This window comes from Bos grunniens, chromosome 18 (assembly GCF_055505025.1).
Source record: "Bos grunniens cultivar Pamir isolate PY7600 chromosome 18, Bosgru_T2T1.0, whole genome shotgun sequence".
NCBI lineage: Eukaryota > Metazoa > Chordata > Mammalia > Artiodactyla > Bovidae > Bos > Bos grunniens.
In genome coordinates, this window is record NC_141182.1 from 13,846,236 (window position 1) to 13,865,279 (window position 19,044).

Consider the following 19,044-nt stretch of genomic DNA (forward strand, 5'->3'; position numbering starts at 1 on the left):
AGGGGCGTCCTGGAAAGGCACGGCCTGGGAAGGAGAGACCCAGAGGGGCAACGCCTGGGGGCTGCTGCGAGGGGGCGGGGAGCAAGCACAGGCCGCTGGATTCTGCGGCCTCCCGGATTTCCAGCCAGATCTGAGTCCAAGGGAGGAGGGTCCGAAGTCCCTCGCTCTCCATTTGGGGCTATGGTCACCGGAGGTGGCGAACCCCTCGGATGCTGCTTCCACCAGTCTTGGACGGAATCCCCACCGTGCCAGAGCCGGCTCCACACCCCAAATCTGGTCCCAGGCAATGTGGGACGTCAAGGCCTCGGGCTGCTTGACCCGGCCCTCATTGTCCCCTACCCGGCGGGCCGAGGAGGGTGGTCGCAGAGCCTAGGAGTTCTGGGCGGGTCAGAGGCCCTGAAGGCGGAATTATAGAGCAGCGGGGCGGAGTGATGGAGCGGTGAGCGGAGCCCAGGCTTTGGGGTGTGCTCTGGGCGGAGCCTCGGAGTTTAGGGGCCGAACCAGGTCAGGTCAGGCTTGGGGTGGGGCTGGCATCGGGGGGCGGGTCTAGAGAGAGCTTGAGCCCGGTCGGGCGCGGTGATCCGGAGCGGCGGAGTGTATTGGGTCGCAGAGTCTGAGCCAGGCCTGGGGACAAAGCAGCAGGGCCAAAAGAGGTGTGGAGGAGGCCACAGGTTCACCCAGGGCCGGGGCCAGCTCCCTGGGGGCGGGGCCAGAAGGCGGGGCGGGACCATTTCAGCGAGGAAGCAAGAGGGCGAGCCAGGGTGTCGGGGCGGGGCCAGCCGAGGCGGGGAGAGGCCAAGGCCGCGAGGAAGCAAGACCGCCCGGGGGCTTGCGCGCGCTGCGCTGGGGGAGCGGAGCGCGGCTCTGGGGGCGGAGATGAAGGCGGGGCCGGAGCCAGAGGAGGGTCAGGAGGCGGGGCGACGGGCGGAGATAAGGGCCGGACTCGGCGACGGGGCGGGGCCAGAGGCGGGGCGGGCCCGGAGGCGCGGCGCCGTGACGCGCACGCCCCGCCCCCACGCCCCGAGCGCCCTGGCAGAGGCCGCCAGGTCCGCCGCGCGCTACCCGCAGGTTCCATTGAGAAGAGCGGAGCGGCGGCGGCGGCGGCGGCGGCGGCGTCTGCGCGGGAGCGGAGAAGCCGACAGCAGCCCGCCGCCCGCCGCCCCCGGCGGTCTGCGCGGCCGTACAGCAGGGACTAGACTCCGGCCTCCTCAGCGGCGCCGGGCCGGACGCGGCGGGCTGGGGGCGCGGGCCGGGGCGGCCGTGGAGCCGAGGGGCCGGGGGCATGAGCCGCCCCGCGGCCCCGCCGCGCCCCCGCCGCCCGCCGCCGCCCACCAGGGGCTAGAGGCGGCCGCCGGGAGGGCGCGCGGCGCCGGAGACATGTCCAGGAGGAAACAGAGCAACCCCCGGCAGATCAAGCGTGAGTCAAACTTTGCCCGCCGGCCCCGACCCCCGCCGCCCCCACTACCCGTTCCCCGGCCCGCCCCGCTCTGCCCGCGGCGCCCGCGACCTTCACCCCGCGCCGCGCCCCCCGCGCTGTGTGCCAAGCGCGCCGTAATCTAATCTCTGCCGGCGGGCCGGGCCCCCGCGTCTGGGCTCCAGCATCGGGGGTCCGGCCTGGAGGGGGTGTCCGCCCAGAGGGCCGCAACGGGGTGGCTGGGGGTGCGGCCACCTCGCGCCCTGCCCCTCCCCCGCATCCCAGAGATGGTGCAGCGATAAGGCGGCCCCGATCTGGGCTCAGATAAAGTTTAAAATATTCCATTCTGCAAGTCCTATCCTGATAAGATCGCTCTGTCGGGACGGGCTGAAATTGTGATCTTATCTCGCGCGGTTGACTCTCCCAGGCTTTGTATCTAGAGGGAGAAAGAGAGACCTGAGAGGGAGAAGGGGCACCTAGGGCGTGTGGAAGTGCAGGCCAAGTGACAGAGACCCGCGGGTGCCCACCACCATGCCTTCTGGTCACAGAACCTCCTGGCTGCGGGGGGCAGGGGTGCTGCTACCACAGCCCATGAGCTGGGCTCCAGCCCTGTCTCCCGGGTCTCCAACTCCAGCTTTCCCTGCCGGGGACAGCCTCCTGGAGGCCTTCTCCCTGTGTCCCAGCCAGAACCACAGGGGCTTTTGCGCTCCTAGGCTTGCGGTCACACACCTTCTATCCAAGGGGCTGCTCCTTCAGGGAGGGGTCTCCCAGGACTCAGTCCTGGGCCACGCGTCCAAGTTTCTCCCCCATCTGGACCAAAGGCCATTCCCCAGGGGGGCCAGGCAGTCACTGCTGATGCCCAGCCCCCAACCCCCTACCCCAGCGATAAGAGTGCCCTAAACTCTTGGGGCCACTCGGCTGAAAGAGGGCGGTGCACAGGAAGCACGAATCCCTACCCCACGCCAATAATAACTTCACGCCTCTGCAGCCAGGGCCAGGGCTCAAGGCTTTCTACCTGGGTTACATATCCCGGGCCAGACCGGCAAGTCGTTGGGGCTGCCCAAGAGGCAAAGAGGTGGCCAGCCCCATGCTCCTGAGCACTGTCTCTTCTGTCCACATGAGCTCTGCCTTCAAGACCCCTTGTGAGTGCTCCTGGGGGGGAGTGTCTAGTCCCCAGATCAGATCCCATAGAGGGGGAAGGCAAGCGTGAATCCGGGTTCCCGTAACCTGACTCCTCAGCGTGTAAGCGGGACTGTTTTCCGAAAGTCGCCTTCTATCAAGTCAACTCAAGTATTAAAACCACCCACAGGTCCCGATCTGCGCTGGTTCTCTGGTTTCTTTTTCCCCTCCTCCCCTGTGTGCCTCTGTTGGGTCTGTTCTCGTGTGTGCGTGTGTCTGTGTTTCAGCGTGATGAGAAATGCAGATAACGCGGGCAGGGAGATTGCAGGTTGGGAGCCGATGCCAGCGCCGATAAGGCCCAGAGCGGGGCGAGTGCCCGGGCTCGGCTGGGTGGACTGAGCGGAGCGCGTTGTGGACAGAGACCAAAGTGGGTGGGAGGGCGAGCCCTGCTGTCCACTTTCAGTGCGCCCGGGAACCAGGCTAGGGAGGGAGCCGACCCTGGGAGGTGGAGCTGGGGAACCGTCCCTTCAGCCTGCGGCCCGGGGCGCCTCCACCCCCGGCAGATCTAGGCGCGTTAAGATGCGAGCGCTGATTGTCACCAAGCGGCGGCGCCCGCACGCCCGCCCTCTGCCCGGGGCTGTGCGTACAGGCTCTCGCAGCTGTGTGCCCGCTCCACTGGCCTCACCTGCGACCAGGCCGCGAGTGGGGGGGGGGGGATGGCGGCTCTTGGGGCGCCGCCCCCGTGCCCCCACCAAAGCCGGGGCGCAGCTGCCCGCGCCTCTGTACGCCTTTTGTTCCGCGCGCAGATAGATGTGCCGCGCTGATAAGGCGCACAACCGATGGCGGAGGCGATAGGCGCTCCCATTTATTAACTTCAAACGTGGGAGCGGGGGAGGGCGAGGCGGGAGCGCGGCCTTGGCCGGCCAGATGGCTGTGACGATAGGCCGGGCCGCGCTGGCGGGGAACACAGGGAGGAGAGCAGCTAGGGACCCCCGGCGCCCCCGGCCCGCCGAGGTTTCCTCCCGCCCGAGTCGATGGGAGCTCAGATAAGCGCCGGGCCGGTCGGCCGGATGGCGATCTCCAACAGCGATAAGAGGCCTTATCTACGGCCACCAGGCCCGGCAGGGTTGGAGGCAACAACAGCGCGGGGGCGGCGCGGCTGGGGCCAGTGGGGTCCTCCGAAGGCCAGGGAGGGGTGGAGGGGCATGCGTGTCTGGGTCCGTTTGGGCGAGTTTTCATCCCAAACACACTTCATTGCCAAGAAGTTGATCCTCCCCCTGCGGGTGGTACAGTCCGTCAAAATGAAAGAAAACTGACTTTGCAGAGGCCAGGAGGTGGGGGACACCCAACCCTGATTCCTATTAGATGGTGTGAGATACAGTCAGAGGCGGAAGGAGAGAGGATGTTTTCCCCCTTGAGTCACGTTGGGGTTGGGGGTCTTCCTAGCAAGTGGTAGGTATATAACCTGCTTACAGTTTTTTTTTTTGTTTTGAAAAAAGAATCAAAGTGGCTTCCACTGCCGGGTTGAGGTTGGGGGGAGCCCAGTGTACTAGTTTTTTTTTGAGCGGGTCCTGAAAATCAGAAGGGAAGGTCTACTCGGATCTACCTTGATTCATTCAGCAGGTCTTGATTGAGCACTTGCTGTATGCAAGCACTGGTCACAGTCACTGCCCTGGGAGCCAGAGGTGGGGTAAGCTAACCAGAGGCAGAAGGTGAGCAGTGTGGGAAATGGGGGAGGAGGCAGATGGGGCTCTGCCTGCAAGGGGGGACCTCCAGCAGGGGTCAGGAAAGAGCCCAGCATGGGGGTGCCTCCAAGGACAATGGGCTAGCTTCAGTTCCCAGCTCTGAACAGTGGGGACATGGAAAGCCCCCAGGTCAGACTAGGGGTGCTGAGCCCCTTTGCAGTGGTACGGCCCCCGGGGGCCATGATTCCAGACGGTGAGTGGAAACCGAGGACAGACAAGCAAGGGGCTCCCAGAAGAAGCCCTGCCGGTCCATGCCCCAGCAGCCAGTCCATGCCCCAGCAGCCAGTCCATGCCCCAGCAGCCGGTCCATGCCTAGCAGCCAGTCCATGCCCCAGCAGCTGGTCCATGCCCAGCAGCCGGTCCGTGCCCCAGCAGCCGGTCCGTGCCCCAGCAGCCAGTCCATGCCCAGCAGCCACTCCATCGCAGGTGGGGGTGTTTTTCACACATTCTCAGAGTTTGATTAAGCAAATTATTGGTGGCCACAGGATGACTCATTCACTCCAAGCTTTAAGGTACCTACCCGCTCCCCCTAGCAGCCCAACGCCCACCTGGGGGCTGTCAGAGTCTTCTGGCTGAGCCAGTTCCAGGGAGAGCCTGGGTGGGGCCGGAAGGGGCTGAGGTGGTCCCTTATCTGAGTTTTTAGGAACTTAAGAGGGATCATCTTCACAGAGCCATGCACATTCCCTCCAGGTGTGGGAGGCCGAGGGAGTCGCCTGGTTCTGGGGGCCACCTTGCAACGCCCACCACTGCACCATGATGGCCAAGAAGCAGGGAGAGAGGGGGCTTTGGCTACACAGCTGCCCCGGACTGGAGCCCCAGCTGGTGGGCTGCGACCTGGGCTGGGCTTGCAGGCCCTAAGGTTGGGCCTTCACACTGGCTCCAAGTGGTTCTTGGTTTTCCTGCATCCCTGGGTCTGAGGGAAGACAGCTCTTTTGCTCATTAGGCAGTAACAGTAATACCAGTAGTAGCTACTACTCGCTCTGCGCCAGGCTACACAGTGTCTTCGGGCGGGTCCCGTTCTTACTGTTTACCTCATGGGGAAACCAAAGTGCAGAGAAGTTCTCACCCAAGGAAATGGCAGCTGGGGTTGGAAGGCTGGCAGTGAGGCCCTGCTCTGAGCAGCGCACTGCTCAGAGGAGTGAGGAACCACAGTTCCTCACTTCTGTCTGCCTCTGGGCTTCCCAGCCTCAGTCTCCACAGCTGTGCAATGGGCCCCTGGGAATAGAGGTGCCCAGCAGTCTTTCCCCAGCCCTGCCCTTGCCAAGTCTCCAGCTCCTTCCTGAGATGTTCACGTTGACAGGAGTGGGCTCCCAGGAGGCTTTAGCCAACCCTGCCCAGGGCCTGAGCCCTGGTCTCATCCCGCCCACCTGACCAGCCCCTCCCCAGAGGTCACTGGGAGCCCAGCATGGCACCAGCACCGCCAGGGATTTAAATGGGTCAGTTGGGGAAGAAAGGAGGAGGGAACACGATGCCATTAATTGTACCCCTTATCTCCTGTTTCTATGCCAACCAGACGTTCCTGGGGCTTGACGGGCTCGTGAATAATACTCCCGGCAGCCTATCTGCCATCGACAGGCCTCCTCCTGGAGGCAGTTGTTGCCTCGCTGATGGGTATCGCCACCCCCCCCCCCAAATAGACCCAGGCCTGGCCCCGCATGAAGGCCGGCCGGGCAGCGCTTGGGCGCCTGGCTGGCTCCTGCCCACCAGCCACCATCCTATTGGTCGTCCTGGTCCTGCTCCCCCTTCCTGCAACAGCCCTGTCCCCATTTCACAGAAGGGGAGACTGAGGCCACCATCACATATTCGCTCTCTGGACCTTGCCCGCTGTTCCCTACTCTGGCAGGAGTGACCTGGCCCCAGGAGGGTTGCAGAAGTGAAGGCCAACACCTGCCAAGTGGGCCTGCATGTCCTTGACTGTGGCAACGGAAGGCAGGTGGCCCCACGTGTAAGGACTCAGCTCCTCCTAGCTGCAGGGTGTGTGGTCCTGTGAGGAGGGGAGGGCCAGCCCCCATCGGGGCTGACCACTCACTGGGGCCTGGGCTCAAGCCAAGACCTGGAGGGTTTCTCTCTGGCTTCTCCTTTTACCCCCTTTCGGCCTCAGTTTCCCCGTCTGCACAATAGGGATGACAACACCGGTGGTCCCTGGGCATCGACATGAAATACACATCACCTCAGACAGCTGCCAGCATCCTCATCCCCCTTCTCCAAGATATCTTTGTGGTCCATTGGTCAAGTCAGGTCTGTGGTTTCCAGTTTATCAGTGAGGGACAAATCTCTTTCCCCAAACTGTCTCCAGAGAGTAAAACACATACAAGGACCCTGTCCAGGAAGTGGGCACCGCAACCTCCTGCACTCCCATCACTCCTCTTCGTGGCTAGTCTTTCCTTCCGGCCATTCCAATGACAGCTTGCCAAGCAAGCGCCCAGGCTGTACAAACCTGGCATCACTTGCCCTCTCTGAGCTGAGGTTTCACCATCAGAGAAGAAGGGCTGCATTAGGCAGTTGGCAACAACATTCCTCTCTCCCCCACCCCCCTCCCCCTCTCCCCCACCTCCTCTTCCCCTCCCTGCCTGAGCTCTGGATGGATTTGGACCAAGCCAGCCCAGAGTTGAAGGGCTGTGGAATTGGGTAGCGAAATGAGAGGACCCTAGGGCCTCCTGCGTCCCTGTACCTGCTTCACAGATGAGGAGCTGGAGGCCTGGAATGAACAGGGCCTTGCCGAAGGTACCGAAGCATCAGTGTGGTGTCCCACCTTTGCCTCAGTTTGCCTCCTGGTTCAATGGGAATATCCCAGTCCAGTGCCCCGATGAAGATGGCAAGAGGCTGGGCCTTGAGTCCTGCCCCGCTCCCCAACTTTCTATTCCAGCCCTGTGGATCTGCCTTCAGCTCCGGCATCACAGCCGCCAGCCCAGGGGCCTCAGAAGGCATCTTGTGTTTTCTTATCTGTGGAAGGAGTGTGAATGTGCTCTTGCGGGGCTGGGACACAAAGGCGATGAGCAGGCTCCCACATCAGAGGGGGGCTGTTGTTGCTGGGTGGCATATTGCTGCCACCCACCCGAGTCGTCCCTGAGGCCACCATGCGGGCTGAGGACAGGACCCTTTTGCTCCGGGTCCCAGGGGTTCCATCTCTACCCCACCCCACCCAGTGCCCCGCAGCAGGGCATGGGTACTCTGAGATCCAGGCCACCAGCCAGCCCTTGACTCTGCGTGGGCTGCCACATGGCTTGAGTCGTGGCCTTGCTGTGACCCTGTGGGCAGGGGCCTGTCTCCTGCCTCAGTTTCTGCTTTTCAAGTGGGAGCTTCATAAGATCACCCTCTCCTGGGGACTGTACGTGGGGTCCGTGAGATCCCAGATGCAAAATGTAAAGTGCTGTCCGGGGTCATGTCCCGGGTGGACGGGGCAGCCTTGCGAGCTGGTGGCTGCGCTGCTGATATTTTGCCAGAATTCCCCAGGGCTGGACATGTCACACAGAGTCCTGCCTCCTGCCTTCTTTTCCTTCATGTATCACTTTTTGCATTGGGGGTGAGCCATGGGCCACGTTCCCTGACTGCAGGACAGGGCTGGTTCAGGCCCCCTCAGTCCCTTTCCAGCGCAGGTATCCTACCTGCTGTTAACAATCATCAGCCTTATGGATTGACCCATCTTACAGGCAAGAAAACTAAGGCTCTGGGAGGCAGTGACATGCTCAAGACCTTGTGACCCAGGAGCTGGGGTCTGTGGACCCCAGAAGTGGGCCCAGGTTTCTCTGGACAGTACCCACGCAGCCCCCAGCCACCCGCCCTGCCCTCCTGAGTTGTCCTAGGTCCTCCTGGCCCAGCCCCGCCTCCCCCCTCCTCTGGTCTCCTGTTTGGGAGAAGGCAGCACCCGCTGGGGCAGGAATGTGGTGGCTGACCTTGGGCCAGAGCCGGGCAGATAGGCAGGCCCCTCCCCTCCCCTTCTGTCCCTCCATTCTGCCTCTCCTGGGCCTGCTGGCCGGGGAGCCACGGTTTCTGCTCCCGTGAAAGAGGTGATGGGTGTGATGTGAGCTTCCGTGAGCCCCACACAGTTGGAGCTCAGCCCTGGCCCAGGTCCCCAGGCTGGTCCAGAGACAGAGACCTAGCCAGCCAGACTCAGCTGGGGTTCTCAAACCATTTTGCACCAGAAAATGGAGGATCAGAGAGGGTGGGTGGTTGCACCAGGGTCACACACGACATGAACGATGTGGAAAGGGGATCAGAGGGGCAGTCTGTGTAACCCCACGCCAGCTCTGGGCACCCCCAGAACTGGGGAGTGTGTTGCACCTGGGCAGGAGGAGCCAGCCACGGTGGGGGCTCTGCATGTGGGTGGTGGGTGGCAGCAGGAACACCCTGGGGGCGGGGCTCTTAGGCTCTGCAGGTCTGCAGACATCATGCTGCCTTCCTGAGCCTCAGTCTCCACCTCTGCAGCGCGGGGATGTCGTGGAGATGCTGGGCTGGGTGCATGCCCAGCCCCCGCCCCAAGCCTCGGTTCCCCTGCAAGGTTTCAGTAGAACCGTGATACTGAGCTCACAGGGCAGTGAGGCTGGCAAGACCCCACAGCAGAGGTCCAGCCTGGGCCAGAGCCCCTGCGTCGTCTGTGTCATTTGGCAGAGTTAAAATGAAGAGGGGGACGACATCCCCCGACCTCCCTTGCCCTGCTTCCTGCCAGTTCCTCTTGGCATCTCACTTGAAGCCGTCCAGCTTTCCTGACCTGCCACGTGCACCTGCTGCAGCCTCCTGCGTTAGTCTCCCTTGTCTCCACCCTGAAATATGCAGCAGGAGTGGAGTCCTGGGAGTCCCTGGGAGCAGGAGCGGGAGGGGCCACCAGATGGGGTCTCAGCTCCGTCCTGCGGTGGGCAACAGGGAAGAACTGCCCGAGGGCGCGCCACTGGAATAGGCCCTCATGGGCTCCCAAAGGTTCATCGAGGGCACTTCTGCTTTCTCAGCCCCCTTCTATTCTTCAGGCAGCCCTGGCATCAGGCACTCGGCCCCATGCAATGAGAGAGAAAGCCACAGCCTCCTCGTGTGACCCCCGCTCACTGGGGCCCCGAGCTCATCCTGAGACCAGTGACAGTGTGGGCATTGGCCATGACAGCAGGTGTTAGCTGAGCACCTACTAAGCCCCTGCTGGGTGCCCAACTCTTGGAGCCGTTAGCTCACAACCTGGGCTCAGCAGTTAGCTCAGTGCTCAGAGGGGAAACTGAGGCTTAGAGAGTTGAAAGGTCATACTCCAGAAGGTAGCTCGAGTTTCCCACCCTGGAGGGAGCAGAGGATGGTGACAGTCGTGGTGTCCCAGTCCAGCGCTGTCCCTGCTGGGCATGGTGCCACTGTGTTCAAGTCCAGGGAACCGAGGCCTTCCTGCAGTTACAGAGAGCATCTAGCTGTGGTCTCCTTGCTGGCTCTGTGACCTTGGGCCAGTCCCTTCCCCTCCCGGGCCAGAGAGGCCACAGCCCATCCCCCAGCTGCAGGAGGGAGACCAGAGCCAGGGCTGCACTGGCATCTGATGACTGAGCCCGCCTGGGGCAGTTCCCAGTCACACAGGGCCCCCGGGTGAGCCCCTTGCTCCACACCTCAGCTGTAGTGCTCCCCAAGGAGTGAGTGGCTGTGGGGACCCCTGCTTCTGAATGGGCAGAGGTGTTCTGTTTATGAGCCCTGGTGCCCCATCCCCCAGGGTGTCCCATGTCGGGACCTGCAGGCAGGTGGCAAGTCCTCAACATTTTAGGGCCATGCTGAGCATACCCCGAACCCCAGGTCAGGACTGGCAGGGGCAGAGCCCACCAGGGCTGTTTTATTACTGATGCTTCCTGCTCCTGGGGCTGGGGACCTGGAGAAGGCTTTGGGGGTAGGGTGGAGACCCTGAGGGCCGCAGGCAGGAGGGCAGGCTGCTCGCACCCCCTCCCCCCTGCCATGCCTCCACACACCCACCCTTTTCATGTCATAGGCCTGGTGTGGCTTGGGAAGGCTGAGGCCACCCAGCCCCACTGGGACCCTGAGGTGGCCTGCTGCCTCAGTTTCCCCTCCTGCACAGGATGTCTATGTTCGTTCCACCAAAACTGGACATTTTCCCAGAGAGCAGAGGAACCCCCTTGCTCACTGCGGGGGCCTTGATGGTCAGGGCTCCCCGGGGGGCCCCAGCCAGGCCCTCCTCTCCATCCCGGCTTTGCCGGCCCGGGCCTGGTCTGCCCGAACTGTCTCCTGGTCCAGGCCTCTGGCGGGCGCAGGTTTCAGCTCCTGTGATAACTCGGAAAGTTGAACTGGCCCCATTACCGCGCCGAGATGGTTGGGGAGATATGGCCTTGATAATGGGGGAGATATGGTGTCTCGGTGGCCAATAGCCCAGCCTCTCCACCCATTAACATTCCCCACCAGCGATCCCTCCGCGCTATCTCCTCCATTTCCACTCCTCCCGCAGATAAGAATGGAAATTCTGACTTCATAGCTCACTGATTAAAGTGTCTGGATTTCTTGATAATACACAGATAAATTATGTTTTTGAAAAAGAAGGTAGGGAGGAGGGTGGGCAGGGTGGGAGCCATCTCTCTTGGCCTCTCCTGGCGCCCCAGCGGGCCATGAACCTTGGCATGTCCGGCCTGCACCTCCCAGGCCTCTGTGTGAAAACAGTGTCCCGGGGCCAGGATAGCAGGAGTGGGGTTGGGGGGCGTGAGGGCCAAGAGGCGCCCTCACGGGTACAGGGCCCTCACCAGCTCCTTGCCAGAACTGGGCGTCCGGACCGGCCACCTGGTGCCAACCCCTGGGACGGATCTCTGGGCCTCAGTGTCCTCCTCCGTCTGGTGGGCCAGGTGTGGGGTGAGAATGTGGGAAATTTGCCTGTCTGGGTCTCTGCTGTCTCTCCCCGACCCCTGGAACGGGCTGTGCCTAGTTATACAGTAGGTGCCCCGTAAATGTTGAGGGACCCAGCGGGGCAGCTGTCTCTCTCCCCTGCCTTCAGAGGCCTGCCGGCCGCCACGTGTGACAGCTGGCGCCCAGGTGGGGCTGAGGTGCCATCTCCGCGTCTGTCTGGATAAAGCCGCCTCCTTCAGCTGATCCGAGATCCTGCGCTGATGGTGCGATGAGCGCGATTAGGGCCGCCATGGGGCTAATCCTCCAGCTGAGGGACAGGTGCGGCAGCCGTGGGGGAGGGGCCAGGGCGGGGAGAGGAGGCCAGGCACCCCGCCCTCTCCACTCAGAAAGCCCACAGAGGGGCTGCCTGGAGCTCCTGGCAGGCGCAGGGCAGCTGGCCGTCTTCCCTGCTCTTTGCATTTATTTTTTAAGCAACTATTGAGAAATGAGATCCTAGAGGCAGGAGGCATGAAGGGACAGTCAGTGACATTGCTCGGTGGGTCAGGGGCTCCCCACTTCCCATCCAAGTGGAACCCGTGTTAGCTGACAGCTCCGCTCACTGCTTGCTGCATGCCAGGCCTGGACGTGACCCGTGTTCTCCTATAACATCCTCCCAACATCCTGCAGGGGCACCAGCGACCTCATTTTTTTCTTGGCGAACTCAAGGCTCAGAGAGGTTCTGTAACCCAGCCAAGATCACACAGCAGAGGAGGGAACCGTAGAGACCTGAGGTAGAGGCCTTGTCAAGGCCTGGGTCTCCATCCTGGAGGTTCTCGGGGTGTTGGCACCTGTGGGCTTCCACCTGCCCTAAGGGGACTGTCCTCTAGTTGGGGGAAAATGCCCAGGCACAGAGAGGGTGAGGGCTGCACAGTCCTTTCCAAGAGTGGGTGGGGGACGATGGGGTGACTGCTCCTGCTTACATGTGGGGGTCATTTCATCTGTCCTCAGAAAATAGGCTCCTTTGGTGACAAAGTTGGTTTCTTTTTGTCATTGGGTTTTATTTCGTTTCAGTATTCTAAAGGAAGTCAGCTGTTTCCAGTAAAATGGATGCATGTGTGGGGGAGGGGGCCCAGAGTTGGGGGGGTTGTCTGAGTTTGAACCCTGCCCCCGGGTTGGTGGGGGGGGGTGGCATGGGCAGGTGACTCACTGCTTCCTCACCCGTGTGACAGGCAGGATTGCACTGTAGCCTCCTCGGCCTTCGAGGGAGGAGAGGGAGAGAAGTAGGGAGGGCATCCTGGGTCCCATGCAGCCGGACGTGGAGTTCCCTGGGGCGCCTGCAGGGGCCAGGGTCCCCAAAGCGTCCCTGCTGGTGGCACCTCCTCCTCTATCCTGCCAGCATCCTTCCGGGGTGCTCTCAACAGCAGCCCGGGGGTTCCAGAACGTCTGTCCCATGGGCCCAGCAGTCCTCCCCTCGGACCCTCTGCTTTCACCAGGGCCAGAGAGAACATGGGGATGGGGAGGGGATCCGCCTGCCCATCGCTGTGTTCATAGGCAGTTCCCTGTCCTGAGCCTGTTTCTACGTCTACAAAAACAAGGCTGAAGACACTAAGGCCTGCCCTGCAAGCACTGGGCTGGGAGTCGTGCCCACCCAGCCGTACCCTCCCGGGGCTGGCAGGACTTCTCAAGGAAGGAACTCTGTATCCACTCTCCAGATCCCGACCCCAGCACAGCACAGCCGTGTCATCTCTCTGGGCTTCCTGCCTTCATCCTAGAATGGGGGTCAGCCTCCTCATGGCCCTTTTGGCGTGGCTGGTGAGAGCGAACTGGGTCCTCTCTTGAAAGCGGGTGCTTCCCTGCATTTGTCACCCACCTCGGTGCTGACACTGACCCTGGGGACCCCCACCCCTTCCAGCTGGGGGCTCCGGACCTGGGCACTGGGTGTGTTAAAGATACAGAGGGAGTGTGCCCGAGAGGGAGGCCCCCAGCTCAGGCCCCAGGGTAGGGGTGGGGTGGGGGTGTGTTCCGCCCTGCCCCCCAAGCAGAAAGAAAGAAAAGGGAACTGCGATACGAGCAGATAGGCCTGGTGGTAAAGCAGCCCTATCACGTTATCTATCTGCCTGCCGCTCCCAGCGGTTCTGTTGTTTCCTCTTATCTCACCCACCAAAATGCCAGGAACAAAGCCTGTGCACACGCGCTCACACACACGCAGACACCCGCGAGCCCACCACCCTGCAACTCAGAGCCGCAAACATGGTGCCACTAGATCTAAGGTGAAAGCCAGGGGACTGGGTCCTCGTAAAACCATCATCAATGTCGTCACCACTTTGCAAGGAAGCCAAAATATAGCCCTCCCCGAGACAAGACAAGGCAGCTAAAAATAAGAATTGGCCCTAGAGGGCCTCCCTGGAGGGAAGGACTCAGCCTTGCGGTGGGAGCCAGACTGGAAGTGAGGTCTCAGCTGTGCTGCTGTGTCCTAGCTGTGTGACCTTGGGTAGGTATCTTTCCTGCTCTGAGTCATCGTAATAGGTAGGAGTGGGAGGATTTAATGAAGAGCCCACACCATAACCAGAGTTCTTATGCAGCAGGTGGCCCTTTGGGACCCAGACTTGAGGCTAAGGCAGGTCACCCTGAGCCCAGTACCCACCGACCCCGCCTAGAGCCTGCTCCCCCACCCCCATCAGAGCCCCAGCCCTTATCCCTCAGGCTCCCCAAAATGGCCCGGCAGACAGTCTCCCCCAGAGGTAGCCCCCTCTCCACCCTGCCAGGTCCCCCAATACCCGGCCCGTCCCTACAATCAGGTAACCAAGATCCTAACCTGTGTGTCCTCAGCCAATGGAAACGCGGCATGCAAATGAGCAGGACTGAGCGCCGGGGATTGGCTGAGCACTGTGGGAGGAGCGGCCTCAGAGTGGGCGAGGCCTCCTCTAGGGGAGCCCTTAATATGGGGACTACTGTCCTGGGCAGGACCTTTCCTCAGTGCTGGAAACCCCAGTCCAGGCCTCACATTAGTCTGGACGTGGAGGGGGATGGACAGGCGGGCCTTTGGGTGACCTCCTGCTGACCCACAGAGCCCAGACCCCCACACCCTGAGTTGGGGGCCCAGGACTTGGGTGTTCCTGGAATCAGGGCAGCCAGCCCTGACTCCCGGATGGGAACACGGAGTTCAAGAGCAGGGCGGGACAGCTCAAGGCGGGCCAGCTCCCCGCTCCCACTGCATGTGTCTGGGGCACCTCCAGACCCGGTGCGAGCTGCCCCCTCTCCCTCCACACTGCCCACTGGGATCCTCATCTGGACTCTCATTCTGCCGGCTCCGTGTAGCCCCAGGCAGGAGGCGGGGACCTCGGTATCATCCTGACGCTTCACAGACCAATCCTTTGGCCAAAACTGCCAAGTGGTCCGTAGGGCAGGAGGACCTGGCCTGGCTGCCTCCAGGGTGTCTGTGCTCTCCCTGGGGCTTGTCCTGTCCACACAGCAAGAGCTCACACAGTACCCTTTCTGGGGTGGGGGCTCCTCTCCTGTCTGTGGCAGAGTATATTCTGGAAACTGGGGTTCCCCACAGCTCCCATCCTAGAAATTTACATGACAATGGACCATGTCTCTAGGAAGCAGTCAAGAAACGGGAATCCTCAGCAAGTTGAGGGCAATTTGCGTCCCCTGGGACGTCTCATCCCCTGGGATGTCTCATTGGCAAGATGGGGCCCAGAGTCCGGCCAAGGCCCCCTGGCACCCACAGGGCTCCATGACCTGAAAAGCAGCCACAGGCGTGGGCGTTTTTCAAAAATGCTTAAGTGGAAAATAGCGGAGAGGTGTGGAGGGAAGGAGTTTGGGCTGAGATCAAGGAGAAGGAAATAGGGGGGGGGCCTTCGGACCAGAACTGGAGTGCCGCCGGGTGACTTCAGCAGAGCTGCTCTGTCTCCCCCTGACAGTGCAGGGCATACAGCAGGCACTCCATACATGCTCCCTCAACTGAGCTCCCCTGTCCCAGGGGAGCAGAGTAAACCCAGGGAACAAAGAGAGCTGGAAGAGGGAGCTGTCGTGGGTCATGGCCACCTGGGATGTGGACATGTGGGTCATGGGCAGGGCAGAGTCTCACTGCTTGAGGACGCCCGGGAATGGACAGGGATGGACAAGAGACAAGCAGAGGTGGACAGTATGTGTGGGGAAGAGCGTTCCTGGCAGAAGGAATAGCAGAGGCAAAGCCCTACAGGGAGAGACAGCTGGCTGAGGGGAGAGGCTGCTGGCTATAGGGGGTGGAGCCGGGCCAGGGAAGCCTGGCCCCTCTAGGAGAGACCAGTAGGGCTGGGCCATGACTGGCCACAGAGGTTTGCCCAGGACTGGTCAGCTCACCCAACCACCCTTGTGGACTCAATGCCCTCCCCAGCATCCCCGGCCCCTACCCGTGGGCACAGGACCAGACCCCGCCAAGCCCCGGCCTGTCTCCCAAGCTAGCAAGTGGCCTGGGGCACCATGGTGTGGCAGGCTGTGGAGGGGTGTGTGTCTGAATCTCTAAAGCAGGGAATGGGCACTCAGGGAGCCCCCACTGTTGCTTATGGTGGTAGGTGGCAGACCAACGTGTGTGTGTGTGTGTGTGCGCGCGTATGTGTGTGTGATTGATAAATTCATGTAACATGAAACACCATTTATCCATTTCAAGTAACTCCGTGGCAGTAGGTCATTCACAGGTCATTACCACTGTGCATTTCCAGAAATTCTCCATCTTCCCAACGAGGTTCTGTCCCACTGAACCCTGACCGCCCTCCCTAGTCACCTAGCCCCCACAGCCTCCTTCTTTCATCTGTGAACTTGAGGCTGATGGTTAACTTCCAGTTTACACCTGAGGAGCTGGGCTCAGGGTGGTGAGTGGCCTTCCAGGGTCCCTGCTCCCAGCTTCTTGGATGCTGTGGTTCCAGGCCCCACAGGGACGAGGGGTGCACTGGCCAGGAGGTTGGGGCTCAGGCTCTGCACAGCCACCGACTCCCCATGGGCCCCAGAGCCCCGCCACTTCGGGCTTCAGTTTCCCCATCTGTGCAGTGGGAGCAGAGGGGATTGGCTGCTTCTGACCAGGCACACCGAACAGGAAAACAGCCCCCCCACCAAATGACTGTGCTCCTTCCTCCCTTGCTGCACGCTGTCCCCAGGTGCTGGAGAGACACCCACGGCACTGGCCTCGAGTCTGGACACTAGTCTCACAGGCCCAATGCTGGTCCTGGTCCTGGCTCTCCGAGCATCCAGAGGGCCTGCCTGGAGGAGGAGACACCTGCCGCCCGCCCTCCAGGGCCGCTGCGCCGTGGCATGAATGGAACCCAGAACCCAAGTAGGCGTGGGAGTTCCCATGGCAAGAGGGCCCTCTGCAGTGTGGGACCGAGGCAGTCGTGCACAGGGGCAGGCCTGGCCATGGGCCCCTTGGGGCCACAGCCCCCAGGGGTGAGAGTTGAGGAGGGCTCAGCACCCAGCCCGTGCCCTCCAGGTCTCCAGCCCCCCGTCAGATGGCAGGGCCAGTCACACAGAGTCCCAGCTGGGAAGTAGTCTGCCTCTATCCGTCTGACGCAGGCTACGCGGCGATGGCTCCATTAGCCACAGCCCCGCTCCCATCTGTCAGCCTTATCGGCCCATCTGGAGAGAATCTCTCCGCGGCCCCGTCCTCTCCTCCTCCGGCTCCCCTGCCCACTCAATGGCTGTGCCACAGCATCGGTCGCCCTGCCACGCGCCATGGCTTTGACCATCGCTCCCGCCCCACGAGTGGCCTCACGCCCTCCTCCTCTCCACCAGTCATCTGTGGGGTCTCTGCCACACGTGCCAGTGTTTCTGGAAAACCCCGGCCCTCCCCCCACTCTCACCCCCAGGCCACGTGGTCTGCACCCCTCCCCCAGGAGCGTTCGTAATCGGTTCTCCAGAGTGAAACAATCTCGCGTAATCTATCAGCAGCTATCGGGCCCATCGGAGGGCCGGGAGTGGCCAGGCCCAGAGATGGCGCCAACCTCTAGCGTTGATAAAGTTTCCGAGCTCAGCAGTGATGAATGTTGAGTAAGTGCAGGCCGCTGGTAGGATGTAGACTTGGCAGGCGCGGCTCCGGCTGAAACCAATCTCTCCCCTATCAGCCGGGCTGGGCTTTCTCAGGCCCTGCGCTTTCTTCCCGCCTCCTCCGCCTCCCCTTTCTCTCTGCCTCGCCCGCCTGGGCCTCTGCCCCCAGGGACCGAGGTGGGGGACCAGCCCGCTGGCCCTGATCTGCAAGACGGGACAGGCTCCTAGCAGGGAGAGACCTGGAGCCGGCCTGAGGAGATGGCGGCCGGGCCACGGCAGCCGCACCCTGGGGTCCTTCCTGCAATCCAGCGTCCACATTCTGCTATGTCCCACGGTGCTGAGAATAAACCCCGACTGGCTGGCCTCTCTGCCTCTCTCTCGGCCTGGTGCTTCATCCTCAGCTGCAGCAGCCAAATCACCAGACTCTTCTCCAATCCCAGGACTTTGCACAGGCAGTTCTCCCTGTTCACGGTCACAGCCCTTGGTGACCACTCCATACCCACCCACGATTCTTTATCCTGCACCCTTCCTGGCCCTTCATGGTATCCGAGGTGTGTCCCCAGTCTGGACCCGTTTGCTCACAATTGACCCAACATGTGTCAGGCCTGGTGGACTCCCAGTGCTCCTGGGAAGGACACCCCCATCCAGGGTGCATCTTTATCTCCTGAAAAACCCTTACCTGTCCACCTTCACGGTAGCTCTATAAGGTCCATGAGTGGCCCCCTGTCTCTACAAACAGGGACAGCGGGTTGAGCGGGGTGGGCCTCAGGGAGAATGCAAGGCTCTGGAAGGGAGAATAGATGGCAGCCTGTCCACTCCCCCAGCTGCAAGGCCTTGGGCAAGTTTCTTTACCTCTCTGTGCCCTGGTTCCCCCACTCTCCCTGGAGGATGGGGTCACACTAAGGGTCGTTACAAGTGTCATGATGGTTGTGGCATTGCTCCTGCTTGGCAGAGATCCCAGAGCTGCTCGTGGTCCTGCCTGCCCAGTGCAGCCTTGAGGGGTGATGTGTGTGGAGGGGTCCAGTCATGGTCCTCAGGCTGGGGCAGTTAAGCCCCCCAGGCTCACCCGTCTGCTCCAGGCTGGCTGCAGGAGGAAGTGGTGGTGGCTGGGCACAGGGCCCCATGGGGGTTGGTGTCCTATTTCCCACAACTCCTTCCTGCCTGCCTGGAGCCCCCCACTCACCAGGCCTCAGAGACCCAGGCAGGGCCAGCCAGCTTATCTTCTGCCAGTGGGGGCAGGTGGCATGCTCAGGGCTCCTGGGGCTCATTCCCTGGTCACATACCCCCCAACAAGCAGGCTCAGGCTCCCTCTCACCCCACCACTGTGCCCAGCTCCTCTCCTGGGGGCCCAGTGGCCCCCAGCCTGTTACCCTCCCCCACCCATCACTTGGTCACCAGAGTCCCTGAGCAATGACTGTGAGCCCAAGCTGAGGGTGCTGGGGTGCAGACAGAGGAGGGGTGATGGAGCAAGTGTGCCATGAAGAGACAGTGCCGCCTTGCCAGAGTCAGGAGCAGGTGGGCACTGGTGTGACTGCAGTGGGCCATGGCCCATGGTGGGTCTGGGTGAACATCACCAGGAACAAGGGACGGTGGAGACAGTCACTCAGCATCTGTGCTGACAGCCCCAAGAGAGAGGCTGGGGGAGCTGACCAGCTGGCCAAGGTGGTCCCCCAGGCTCAGCAGCTACACTGGACAGCGGGGCTCCCGTGTCTGGGGAACAGGGGATCCCCAGGAATGTGCTTGCTGGGCTCACTCTGCACCCCCCACCTGCCCCCTCTGCTGTCTTCTGGTCACCCAGGCCTTCCCTCCATAGCTGGGAGCCCAGCTGCAGATGTCCTGTGAGGGCGTCAGCAAACAAGTGGGGGTGTCCTGGGAGTGGGGACAAGGAAGCTGGGATCAGGACCAGACGGCCAGGCGCTGGGTCAGCTGGGGGTGGAGAAGTGACTGAGAAAGGTGGTCGATGACATA

The 19,044-nt window shown here is 62.0% G+C and overlaps 1 protein-coding gene across 3 annotated transcripts in view; it reads left to right on the forward strand.

Moving 5' to 3' along the window:
* ZFPM1 (zinc finger protein, FOG family member 1) overlaps positions 1-19,044 on the forward strand; it is a 68,264-nt gene that overhangs the window by 5,483 nt on the left and 43,737 nt on the right. Inside the window, exon 1 of one of the 3 annotated variants that reach the window (XM_086349464.1) lies at positions 683-1,417. The exons of 1 other annotated variant lie outside the window; for it this stretch is intronic. In XM_086349464.1, the coding sequence (XP_086205590.1) occupies positions 877-1,417 (541 nt within the window). In that variant the 5' untranslated portion in view covers positions 683-876. Of the gene's footprint in view, positions 1-682; positions 1,418-19,044 lie in introns of those variants that run through there. One more of the 3 variants, XM_086349462.1, reaches the window with a different exon arrangement.